We start from the raw sequence: 13,404 nt of genomic DNA, 5'->3' as shown, positions 1-13,404 counted from the left end.
CTACTATGATGCAATTTGTTTGGTGTGGCTGAAAGACTGGATGATGCTGAAAAACCGCAAATTACTGGCCTTAGAGGGATATAAAAAAATATTTGGATGGCACGCATATCTGTGGTATGACAAAGTAAAAGCAGACTCTATGTTTTTACACCATTATATTCGGAGAAGCCTCTTCACAATTTGGAAGAAGTATAGAGATTACCTACAGGAAGGAATTCCCTCCTGGGTGGTTCCTTACGAAGTAATAGATCCGAGAACTGTCGATAATGAACAACAGCGCTTAACGTACAAGGAGATAATACGAATAGAACTTTCTAAACTAAGAATAAAGACGCAAGATGAGTTGTCTCCAAGTTACGATTGGTTTCAATATAGACAGATTAGAGATCTCTACAATTCGGACTGTGCGAAGGGAGGGGTAAGAATGGAGAATTCGGAATTAGGGGAGGTAATTCTACAAGAGGATAAAAAGGAAATTTCTAAGACTTATAAAGTGTTGTTAAAATGGTACACAGAAGATGAGATAGTCAAAGTGCAAATGGTGAAGTGGGCTAAAAATTTTAATAAAGAAATAACAATGGAGGCGTGGGAATACTTGTGGAAAAACACATTGAAGATCACGACATGTACTAATATTAAAGAGAATGTCTACAAAATGATTTATCGTTGGTACTTGACACCAAAGAAAATTGCGTTAGGGAATTTGAACATGTCTAATAAATGCTGGAAATGTAAAAAGCATGAAGGATCGTTGTACCACATGTGGTGGACTTGTGAGGTAGCTAGGCAGTACTGGGGGGAAATAATAAGAGTGATAAGTGAGATTTTACAATTTCAAGTTAATAAGAACCCAGAACTCCTGCTACTGAACTTGGGAATGGAGGACATTCCAGCACAACACAGGACATTGTTATTTTACATGACAGCAGCTGCTAGACTTTTGTATGCGCAAAAGTGGAAAGTACAAGAAGTGCCAACTATCGAGGACTGGATTTACAAATTGCTGTATATGGCGGAAATGGACAAAATGACAAGGAAACTGAGGGATCTTGATCCAGGACAGTTCAATATGGATTGGGAGAAGTTGAAACAATATTTGGTGAAAAAATGGGAGGTGGGAGGAGAACTGTGGCAGTTTGAAAATTACTGAAATACAACAAAAGAAGAGGGAAGTGACTTTACCCGGGGGGAGGAAAGTTAACAGAGAATTTCTAAGCAATTATATTATCTGACTATTAAATATAGTATTAAGTAATAGAGGTGTTATTATAATAATTATAAAGAATTATAAGGATAGAAATTAATTAGTTTTATTTCTGGCAGATAACTGTTTAACGGAGAAATTATATAATTAAAATAGAATGAATATAAGAAAGGTGGAAAGAAATATATAGTAATATACAGAATATGAGTTAAATTGTTTAACCTGTGCCGAATGTGTATTGTGTTCATAGAAGTACTCAGAAATATGCAGTGTATGGGTCAAATTGTTTGATCATTGCCGGCAGATAATTGTATAATGGAGAAATTATATAATTAAAATATAATGAACATAAGATAGGCAGAAGGAAGTAAAGAGTAACATATAGAGTATAGGTTAAATTGATTGACTTATGTTGAATGTATATTATGTTTATAGAAGTACTTAAAGTCATGTAGAATGTGAGACAAATTGTTTGTCCCATATTGATGAGACTAGAATGTGTAAGATAGAGTATAGAATACAAAAAATAGATAAATGATTATTATTATTAAAGGTTATATGCCAGGAATGTAATGTCTAGTTGATAAGTTAAGTGGGAAAGGGAACAGTGATAGCACGGTGTTACAATAGATAAGCTTAGAAGAGAGTGAAAGTATATGTTTATTAGAATAAAATAAGTATGAAATGAGTAGGAGGAAAATGGATAAGGGGTTGGAAAACTGTTGGAAGTCAACAAAAGGGGGGGAAAGGGAGGGGGTTAGAACTGGAATATTTAAAGGAAATGGATTGTAATGAGTATAATACTGATCGATTTCTAATCCAATAAAAAATTTTCAAAAAAAAAAATTCTACTGGGATTTTTTGGTTTGATGTTGGTTCTGTTGGGATTTGTTGTTTCTGTTTGCAATGGAGGCTCAGTGGTTGCTCTTGTGTGTTTGGCTAAGGTTTCTGTCACTGTGCCCTGGAAACAACGGAGAGTAGCCGGGGGCATCTTGTTCAGGGCACATAGGATTAGCCTGCTTGTTCTAATTTTCTTGAAACATGAGGGGTCTGTACTGGACAAGTAGGACTAGGTTCCCTGCAATTTTGGTGTAGTTTGCTTGAAAAACAACCCCTCCACCCTGCCCCTGCCCCCACTCAAAAGATTCCCCTATAGGAATAATGAAGCCAAATGTATTTGGATTCTTGAATAAAACCTGAATCAGAATACTAAATCAGTATTTTTGGACCTGAATATTGGGAATACCAATATTTATCAGGTTCCCAATACCTGAATCTGAAAAATACCATATATATTTTTAGTGCACACCCCTAATATGACCCCAGAGGGTTTTCAAAGCAAGAAACAAACATAGGTGGTTTGCCATTGCCTGCTTCTGTGTAGCAACCCTGGACTCCCCTGGTGGTTTCCCATCCAAGTACTAACCAGGGGTGATCCTGATTACCTTCTGAGATCTGACAAGATCAGACTAGCTTGGGCCATCCAGTTCTCAGTGTATCACAGTAACCCCTGTTCTTATACAGTGCAAAATACTTTGTATCTCCATCTAGTCATAACAATTGAAATAACTATTTTATTTTCAATTATCTTAAAATAGAGAAATAGTTCATCACAAACATTAGAGTAAATAATACTTTTACATGATTATCATTCTACCTGTAACTGCAGGGCTGAATCAGAGTCTTCATAGATGCGACGAGCCAATCCGTTGTTTTCTTTTGCCAGCTTGTCTAAAAATGCATAGTCAACATCATAACCAAACCCAAGATTGTATAAGGGATATTTTCCTTGGATTGCATTTTGAACATTGTCATGAATTCTTTGTAAACCTGCACAGAACACACAAAGCAATTAGTCTGTTCAATCCACTTTACCATAAACGGGGGAAGGAAGAATGTCCAAAATGATTAAATTTGCTATTTTAAAAAATACATGTTCAAAACAACACCACAAACAAAGCGCTTAAAAGCAAACTGAAAAGAGGTTTTCCAGAAGACTATCCCAGACCACAATGGTGATTAGGTCTGTCCTACACAGAAGTAAGAGAAGCTATTTATTTAAAGGGGGGAAATCTATTCTTCCTCTCATCTCTCGCTTCTGAGAAGGGTAACAGTCAAGTAAAATATTTATCAATCTAGTTACAGCTCAAATTAATTTAGAAACAGGTAGGAGAAAAACACAGCTTGCCCCATCCTAAGACCACAACACAACGAGTCAATGCCAATATGCTGCTAGCACTGGTAGTTGGCATCCTATTGGCCATTCTGCAGTGGGTAAACAACTGACAGTAACATCCTTTATTGTTAGTTAATATTTTACAATAGGCTGAATCTGATTAGATTGGCAGCAGTTGGCCCAGTGATGCCCCCTTCCTTCCCTGCCAAGTAGATTTTGTGAGTAATCAGTACTCTAATTTAGGATGCCATCCATCTGCAAAGCACAGTTCTATGAGGTACTGGTTCTTGATTTGGTGCTCTAGTTCTCAGGGAAAAGAACATCTGGAAATACCCTATGGCACCACAGTAATGAAGAGCTGCTGTAGCACAGTGCTTAAGTGGTTCAGCTATGAATCAACACTCTACTAGTTCATATCCCACTATTGCCATGAGCTCAGTAGTTGGCCTTGGGTAAGCCACTCCTCTCAGCCCCAGCTCCCCAGCTGTATTGTGGGGATAGCAAGCAACAACACTAACTTGTTCACTGCTCTGGGTGAGGCATTAATCAGTCTAGAAGAGTGGTAGATAAGCACAGTTATTACTATTATTTATTATTAGTAAGGGTTGTTATTTGGTCTAACAAATCATAGTATTTGGGAGTGGAGTATTATGGAGTATTTTTCACAGCATAGCAATCATGGCACAAACACTTACTTCCATCAGGATGCCCATCTGTTAACATGATAATTAAGGAAGCACTTCTTTCAGGCACAGTTCCATTTTTGTGAGCTATATTCAGCATTTCAATTCCAGTCAGTAAACCGTCGTTAAGATTTGTTGCTGCAATACAGAAACAATGGTCCCTTATGCAATATTAAGAATGACAAGGGACAAATACCTATTTCATCTGATTACCTTTTGACAATTCATGCATAGTACTTACATCCCCCAGCAATAATTGTCTCAATAAATTGCTTTGTTTCATTCACATTCTCAGGGGTAGCTTTGACTAAAGTATCTTTCCATGTGGAAACTCTGCTTTCAAACAGTATCAAATTAAAGTGATCATCTTCTTTTAAATCTTCAACTATTTTTATTAGTGCATCCCTTGTCTAAAATAAAGGAAATTGATTACAGTTAATGAAATCTGGATACATAGGAGGGAGGGAGGAATATAAAGAAACAAGTTTTAACTTTATGTAATAGCATGTTACTACATTTTACTGTGTCTGAACTTGAAGCCATGACAATGGAAGAAACATCTTAGAACAACAGAAGAAACATGCCTGGAGTAGGAGTTATGCTGCCAGACCTCCTAAACTGTGAACAAACAGAGGGGTCTGTGGGGTCATACACTCCTTCCTCTCCTTTTGTACATGAATTATTCCCTATCTTTACTATTTGGATCTAACTATGGGTTGTGTTATAATTGCACCTACCATTTCACTAAGCATAAGAAACTCAAACTGCACATTTCAACCCAAGCTGATTCCACATGTTGGGTTTTCCATGTCTCAGCTTCTAAAAGTGGAATGTTCTACCACATGCATTTTCTGAATGTGTAGATATAAGCATTTACATAGTATTTTTAATTTTTATTTACTTTAGTTTTTTATTCCGCCCTCCCCGCACGTAAACTACATAGTAGAAATACCCTGGTTCAGATGTCCCTCTAGTCAACTCAAGAAACAGATTAACTTTCTTAAAATGTTACTAGAGCTGTTTTAGAGTTTAGTTACCTGCTTAATTTTCCGTCCATACATAGAGCCACTAACATCTATTACAAAGGCCACATTCTTAGGCAAATATGTAAGATTTTTTGGTGCAAAGAAGTGTACAAAATACCCACTGACAATCTGAAAAACAGAGAAATTTATTTGAAACAGTGATACCACTGTAGTGCAACATTGTAAGCAGCACACATTACAATACCACGTAACAAGTAAAAACTACGATCTTAACAATAATCACAACCAGCACTTGCCACAAGTGAATCATAATTGTTACAATGTAATTCTTTACAAACAGCAAAGCCCCTCACAATAACTAATTTTGAGAAGGTATCTGAAAAAGAATATCCCTGCATAACCTGTAGAATCTGTGAAGGGATGCTGGACCTCCTCTGAAGTTATTCAGAGTCATACATAAAAAGCAAATGTTGTCTTGAAGAATTAAACCTGCCTATATGAAGACAACAAAAGAAACAGCTCCTACTAGGAACTCGGTGCATGGCCTTTTATTGGAAGGTACAAATTGGTCAGGTACAAATGCCAATATAATTATGCATGGTGGTGGAGAGTGCCTTCAACTCATTGCTGACTTATGGAAACCCCTGGCAGGGTTTTCATGACAAGAAATTAACAGAAGTTATTTGCCATTGCCTGCCTCTGTAACCTTGATCTTCATTGGAGGTCTCCCATCCAATTACTAACCAAGGCCAACCCTGCTTAGTTTCTGAGATCTGATGAGATCACGCTCATATAGGCTATCCAGGTCAGGGTATAATTAAGCTTATCTATCAGTATATTGAATAGAGGTTGCAAATAATTGAATTTACCTGTAAGTTATTTGGAGAATCTCTGTTCACATCATACTTTATAACAAAATCTCCATGCAATAGAGAGGTTGTACAATTGTCACAGGTTCGTTGTTGATCAATGGTGGGACTGAATGAGACATGGCCCTTAAAGAATAAGAATTTATTCCCTTAAATGAATGCAAAATGTTAACCATTTAGAAGATTCTGTATTAATTTTGAAACCCAGGGAACTCCAGTTTTCCTCATTTTTACTGATTTTGTTCAACATTTAAATAAATTAAATTAGTTTGGTTTCTGGATGGAAATCAATGGTACCCATCAATGGTTACTAGCCATAGCAACTAAAGGGAACCCCCAATTTGTTGCATTAGGATTTATTCTTTTAGAATTTTCTGCTTGACTATAGAGCAGAATAATATATTAATACCAATAAAATTATTATTCTTGATACGATATTATATTATAGTATAATGTAAAAACAAAATCAGTCAGGAAATGTGATCTGAAAACAATGAGGCAGTTTTAAAAAGAAAGAACTGTGGGGAAAAGAGCAGGTGGTGGGGCAAATATTTTTTTATTTTAAGCAACTGTAAAACCTATTAGTTTCAACTGCCTTCAAACGTGTGCTCAGATCAGATAAATAGATTATTACAAGACATACTTTTTTTCCTGAGAAAGACTTTTTTACAACCGGTAACAAGTCATTGTTGATGAATGTTCCTTCTACTTCAAGACTGCTGATACCCTGGGGCTCAAATATGTGTGCATCAATCTAGAATGGGGAAAAGAAATTATGCTGAAATCACAATATAAGGTAGGACCACTGCATGGACAATAATAGCAACATAATAATAATAACATTCGATTTATATACCACCCTTCAGGACAACTTAACACCCACTCAGAGTGGTTTACAAAGTATGTCATTATTATCCCCACAACAATCACCTTATGAGGTGGGTGGGGCTGAGAGAGCTCCTAGAAGCTGTGACTGACCCAAGGTCACCCAGATGGCTTCAAGTGGAGAAGTGGGGAATCAAACCTGGTTCTCTAGATTAGAGTCCAACACTCTTAACCACTACACCACTCTTAACCACTACACCAACAAAAATACATAGGTAAAAAAAAGGTTGCTTGCCTAATGGTTTTATAAACATGCATCAGATTCAATTACCAGAAGCAGATCTTTGTTCCAATAAAACAGTCACTAAAAATTCAGAAGATTTATGTAAACTGTAGCAGTTTGAAGATTTGCTGCTAGGTAAAAAACAGAACAACTCATGCATGCACAAAGCTGTATTCAGACATCATGATATTTGATTGAATGGCACTTGTTATGATGTCTTGATGTGCACCTACCAACCAACTGGTTTTCTAGGGGTGCTAAAACACAAACCTTAATTAGTTTGTAATTGGCTTGTACTAATTAAGAAATTCAGAAGTTTTTTTTTCCTTCATTTTTTCATTGTATTGATGTCTTTGTTTACATAGCCATACATAGTCACTTCCATTACATTAACATAATCCTACATCAATACAACCTTTTCCCCTTTATGTTACCCTCCCTCCCCTCCCGTAAGTGACCAATTGGAAAATAATACTTTATACTTGCAACCATAAGCATACCCTTTGGATTTTGTCAAATATATCTTTGTTGGCTCCCCCTTCCCTTACCCAATTTATATACCCAAGCCATTTCTTCCATATCTCTAATATATTATCCTCCCATGTCTTTTCTTGTTTTAATATGGACAGAATGTCTGATTGGATCATTTGATATAGATACAGGTTCCATCTACCCATAGTCCACTTTGCCGCATCCTTCCAGCCATAAGCTATGACTGCATGTGCAGCAATGATCATTGTTTTAAACAACTCCTGTTTAGACTTATCTACTTTATTATTCCCAAGAACTCCCATAAACAATACCTTCCCTGTCAATTCTAATTTAAGTTTACATAAATCCTCCATCTTTTCCAGAACCATTTGCCAAAATTCAGTTACTTTAGGACATTCCCACCAAAGATGAACATAATATCCCTTTATCTTCTTGCAATGCCAACAATTTGAATTCATTCCCTTAATCATATAGGACAATTGGGAAGGTGTCCTATACCATTTCAATATTAATTTCATCTCCAATTCTCTAAATTTTTCTATTTTTATTTCCAATATTCCTTTCATTAGTCTATCTCCTGTACTGTCAAATTCACCTCTCTTTCCCACTTAGTTTGTATTATCCCAGTCATGTAATCTTTGTCTTTATTCATTAAGTTGTATATCTTCCTTGCAATACCCTTCTTATTACCCTCTTTAATACAATATATTTTTTCGAGCGGAGTATCCTCCTTATTTAGTATTCTACAATGCCTTCTCTGTTTCAAAATATTATATAAAGCCATGATCCTTAGCCAATATTGTTCTCCCACTTTCCCTAATACTTCTTGTACTGGGTATCAATATCCCCTGAGTATTGTATAAATCCTTCACTCTGAAATAACCGTTTTCCTTTAACTTTTTCCAGAATGTTTTCTCAACATTTTTAAATTCCTCACTTAATGATTCTAGTGGGGTCCATTTGGAAAGTCTTGGCATCCAATTAGTTTGCAGTTTCCCCCAGACTTTTAATGCTGTTTGTCTTGGGCCTATTGTATTTTTAATTTCATTCTTCACCTTGTGTGTAAATATTCCAAATTTGCCTGCTCCTCTATTTAAAGTGTCCTCCCATCTCACCCATTTATCCAAGCCTTTTCCATCAATTTCCATCAACATCCTTATTTGGAATGCTTCATAATAGCTTTCCAATTGTGGCATACCCCATCCTAAATCTTCTTGTGGTGAGTATATCACCTTTCTCAAAATTCTAGCTTTTTTCTTCCCAAACACCCAATTTTTTATTTCTTGATCCCATGTAACTAATCGTTTTGGGGGGATCCACTCTGGTAGTACCTGAAATAGGTATAACATCTTAGGAATTATAAACATTTTAATTGCCCTCATCTTTCCTAAAACATTTAAATATCTTTTACTCCAGTGGTTTAAATTTCTTTGTATCTTTCTCCATATTATTTTATAATTTGTCCCCACCAAATTTTTAATATTCTTTGTTATTATTATTCCCAAATATTTTAATCTCTTAATTCCTAATTTCATACCTGTTAATTTTGCTATTTCTTTTTGTTCCTTCGAATCTATCTTTCTAAACATTATTTCTGATTTCTTAATGTTTATCCCTAAACCTGAATATGCTTTAAAATCCTCTAAAATAATAATTAATTCTCTCAAAGCTTCCAGAGGGTTCCCTAACACTAATAATATGTCGTCTGCATATAAATTTAGTTTAATTTCCTCCTTCCCTACCCTGTACCCTTTAATTCTAATACTGTTCCTAATTCTATCAGCTAAGGGCCCCATAGTTAGAACAAACAACATTGGGGATAGAGGACATCCCTGTTTCACTCCTCTCTGTATCAGTACTTCCTTAGTATGATCATCATTAACTTTAATCATAGCTTTCCCTTCCCTATAAATTTCCTTTAATGCATTCAAAAAGGGGCCTTCAAAACCGTATTTATTTAGTACTTGAAATAAATACCCATGATTTAACGTATCAAATGCCTTATAAACATCCAATTTCAAAAGGGCAAACCTTCCCTCAGTTTTTCCATGATATAAAGTATTAATCACATTCCTTATAGGGTGACCAATATATCTCCCCTTTAAAAAGCCATATTGATCCTCTCCTACTAGACTTGGAAGTATTTTCTCAAGTCTATTTGCTAATATTTTTGCAAAAATTGTATAGTTCTGATTTGCCAGACTAATAGGCCTATAAGAGTACATTTTTTAAAAAGTAGCATGACCACTTTTAGCCGCATGAACAGAGCAACTGAACAACCTTGCTATTCCCGCAGCATGTGTCTATTAATCTAGTACATATTTTATCCTGCCTTTGCACCAAGAAGCTCAGAGCAGCATGTTTTTCTCTGTCTGTCTGTCTGTCTGTCTGTCTGTCTGTCTACCCTCCCTGCAAGCAGGCTCAGAGAAAATTCACAACACAGACATACATAAAATCTTCCTCATTATCGTTCAGTTCTTCATATCACACCTTTGCCCTCCTCCAAGACCTCTCTTCATGTCCACCGCCCTGTTAGCAATGATTTGGAAAACTTAACTGTACAGTTCAAGAGTCTTCCAAAGGCAAATTTAAAGGGCAGCAGAGCAAAAAAAATCTGTTGCTCATAGATTTTTTGTCATTAGTAATAGGCCATCACAAGATAAGAAAAACAAGTTTCATATAAAAACAGTTACATCCAGCATCACAGTCAGAAAAATCCTAGCAGATCCAAAATGAAACAAGGGCCATTGTGGCAAGTGAAACACTGTAGCAAGCTCAATAGAACCAGTGTCACTCACAGAAGTCAGGCCAAACCCAGGGCCAATGTGGTAACAGAACACAATCAAGTACTAACATCAACTATCCAGCAGAACCACAAACCTGGCACAAGCACAACTAGCCAAGTAAGCACACACACAGTAACACTATAAGATCCCTACCCCTCTCCCAAGGAAGACCTCAGAAAGCAAGAAAGGGGTAATTTGGGGTGATCTCCTCTCTCTTCAGTCTGCAGCCTACACTGTCACTCACTGGCTCAAAACAGCCTAGAAACAGACCTGTAGAAGCTGCTCTTCATCACTGTTGTTCCTGTTCCCTCCTACCCCTATAAAGAAGACAGTTAAGACAACAACACAACTGGATGTGCACCAGCTTCATTTTGGGGGATTCCGTGGGTCTCTCATCTTGTTCCACTGGCAAGAGAACAATAATTTTTGTGCCACTTTTATTAATTTTCTGCACAGAATTGTGCCAAGGTCCAATGAGTGTTCTGGCTGAGCTGGTGTATTTTTGGAGGTGGTTGTGGGGGTTCCATATCGGAAATGTGGATTTTATATAGAGTGCCATATTGATAAACTGGTTTTCTACCAAAGTTTTAACTTTGGGAAAAGCACTTTTCCACACCTCTCCAACACAGACTGAAAAAGAGTGCAGGCACACAAACACAATCACTTCATTCAATCTCAACATCTACAGTTGGGAAACTGAAGAGTAACATTTTGACCTTGAGGAAAAGCAACAACTCAACTCTTCAGGGGAGCAGACAAGTGCAATGAGGGCTGACAATGTCACCTGCATGGGAGAAGTCATGTTCACTCTGCATACTTGTTGGAAGGCATGAGAACAGCCTCTGAGCCTTGAGAGAGAGGTTTGGCCAGGCTACCTTTCTTGGCCCAGTAGCTCAGAGGACAGGTGTTACACAACTCGCAGGGCTCTGAAAGGCAGTCCCTGACTTATGCAACTCTCATTTCCAGAAGGGCTCAGCACTAGAAATGGGCACGAACCAGGAAAAAAACGAACCATGCGGTTTGTTGTTCGTCAAATTTCACGAACCACAAACCATGAACTTTCATGAACCTGCCCCTGGTTCACGAACCCGTTTGTTTGGTTCGTGAAAATGTCACATCCAGGTCAGAAAATCATCACTTCTGGGCCAGCAGAAGATCACTTCTGGGCCAGCAGAAGGTCACTCCTGGGTCAGCAGAAAGTCTGCAGGAAGTCCATCCCCTGTTGCCTAGGAAACTGATTGATTGGCACCAGGCTGTCTGCAGTAACGAACCAAAAAACAAACCAAATGAACAAGCCTAAACGTTCATGGCAATTTGTCAGAAATGAAATCTGATGAACCGTGGTTCGTGATCCACGAACCGGCTTGGTTCGTGCTTAATTTTGGTTTGTATTTTGGTTCATGCCTATCTCTACTCAGCACCTCCCCATGTCCATGGACATCTCTGGAGTGGCCATGAGGGAACCCTGTCCAAAAGGGGAGGCGCGAGGTGCAACTACAGAGCTGCTCTCCCTTGCTCCACCTCTGCTGATAGTGTGCCCCTCTTGGCCTGTGTATGCTACACCCACTGAGAGGGCTTCTCTCTCAAGCTGGTGAGCTTCCCAGCCCATTTGGCAGTGCTGCCTTCGATGCACAGGTCACACATGGTCGCCAACATGTACAACTTGTTCTCCATGAGAGGTTGCAGTTGGAATGTGATACCCTCTTGCAGCCTTCTCATAAGTGCATGCATTGTTAAAACAAATCTGCACATCATGTTCCTGGGTCAAGAAAGCATTTGGATCAAAGGAATGACTAACAGGGTTGCTGTGTCAGACAAGATAGGCACACATGTCCTTAAATGGCTTAAGTTCCTCTACCATTTGGGAGACAGCCAATTTTCTTGGCTGAATTGATTCTTCCCTCTCACAGTGTCGCTCTACAAGAGTCAAGCTGTGAGGGTGGCCTGCTGCTCCACCAAATGCTCAAGGATGGCATGGGTGGAGTTCCAGTGAGTGCTTATATTGCTGATCAGGTGATGTTCTGGCATGCCTGCCAGTACCTACTTCTGGCACAGTTATTGGGTTGCCTTTATGATGTGCAAGAAAGGACTTTTGATGCCCCGGCATGTCATGATGAGAAATTGGAACTCATGAGTCTCCATGTTCAGTCTAGGACAACAACTCAGCATATCCTTCACCATGAGGTGAAGTTTGTGGGCCACACAGTAGATGTGCTTGAGATCCACTTGCAATGCTGCTGCCCAGATGGTTTTGCTGTCATCGGTCACCCTGTATCTCATGGTGACATTGCTGCCTACCCACTCCACTAATTGAATCTCAATGGCAGCAGAGATGTCCATCGCGTGTGCTTCATTGAGAACCTCAACATGGGGGAGCGAAAGACTGATAATACTTGGCCACCATGCCAGCCATAAAGAGGATTCATCCTGTGACCACCTCTGGCACTCTCACCCCCAGAAAGGACACCAAACATCTTGGATGAAGATGTTTGTGGGGGGGGTGGCATTAGTGTACCAAGCGGGGGATCCAGAGGGCAAACAAGAGGGTCACTTGCCTCATTAGTGAGATGTTCACTCTAGACTGACATCCTTCCATAATCAAGGATATTAGCTTCCACAGGCTGCTCCAAGAAGTCTGTCCTTGGTACACACTCCCTGTTCACACCACACTGAGCAGGATTGTGGTGCCCTCCCCTTACAAGTCTGCCAAGAACTATATGAAGTCACAATTTTCCTGCACTAGTGGGAGAAATGTACACTTCACATCAGTCGTCTAGATCTGCCCTCAGTCACAGCATGCATACCTCTCACTGGTGGCTACCTGATAACATTCTGGGTAGGGGTGGGACAGGGTCAGATGAGAAGCTGCCAGGCTGCCTACTGCCAGGCTGAATGGTCAAGTGGCATCAGTCTCTTGCTCCCCCCAAAGAAGCACCACCTGGTGGTGCTTCTTCAAGTGATTCCTCAGTCTGGTAGTCAACAGATGAGCAAGGTCTTTCCCTTGACTGGCATTGAGCATAGTGGGGATCATGAGAGAGATGTAGCAGCACCCACACTGTCTTGTAGCTGCGGGCAACCCGGCAGCCACCTCCTATGAGAT

General features: G+C 38.8%; 1 protein-coding gene across 1 annotated transcript in view; it reads right to left on the bottom strand.

Annotated features, from left to right (window-relative positions):
* The window catches only part of LOC129327121 (inter-alpha-trypsin inhibitor heavy chain H3-like), a 60,891-nt gene that overhangs the window by 32,360 nt on the left and 15,127 nt on the right, over positions 1–13,404 (bottom strand). The window contains exons 6-11 of the mRNA XM_054975566.1: positions 6,562–6,672; positions 5,919–6,044; positions 5,101–5,217; positions 4,305–4,473; positions 4,076–4,201; positions 2,862–3,034 (exon numbers count right to left, since the gene is read on the bottom strand). Coding sequence (XP_054831541.1) covers positions 2,862–3,034; positions 4,076–4,201; positions 4,305–4,473; positions 5,101–5,217; positions 5,919–6,044; positions 6,562–6,672 — 822 coding nt within the window. The remainder of the gene's footprint in view (positions 1–2,861; positions 3,035–4,075; positions 4,202–4,304; positions 4,474–5,100; positions 5,218–5,918; positions 6,045–6,561; positions 6,673–13,404) is intronic.

The sequence above is a fragment of the Eublepharis macularius genome, chromosome 4 (genome assembly GCF_028583425.1).
Source record: "Eublepharis macularius isolate TG4126 chromosome 4, MPM_Emac_v1.0, whole genome shotgun sequence".
Taxonomy (NCBI): Eukaryota; Metazoa; Chordata; class Lepidosauria; order Squamata; family Eublepharidae; genus Eublepharis; species Eublepharis macularius.
Note: the sequence above shows the minus strand (reverse complement) of the source record. Positions and strands in the feature narration are given on the sequence as shown.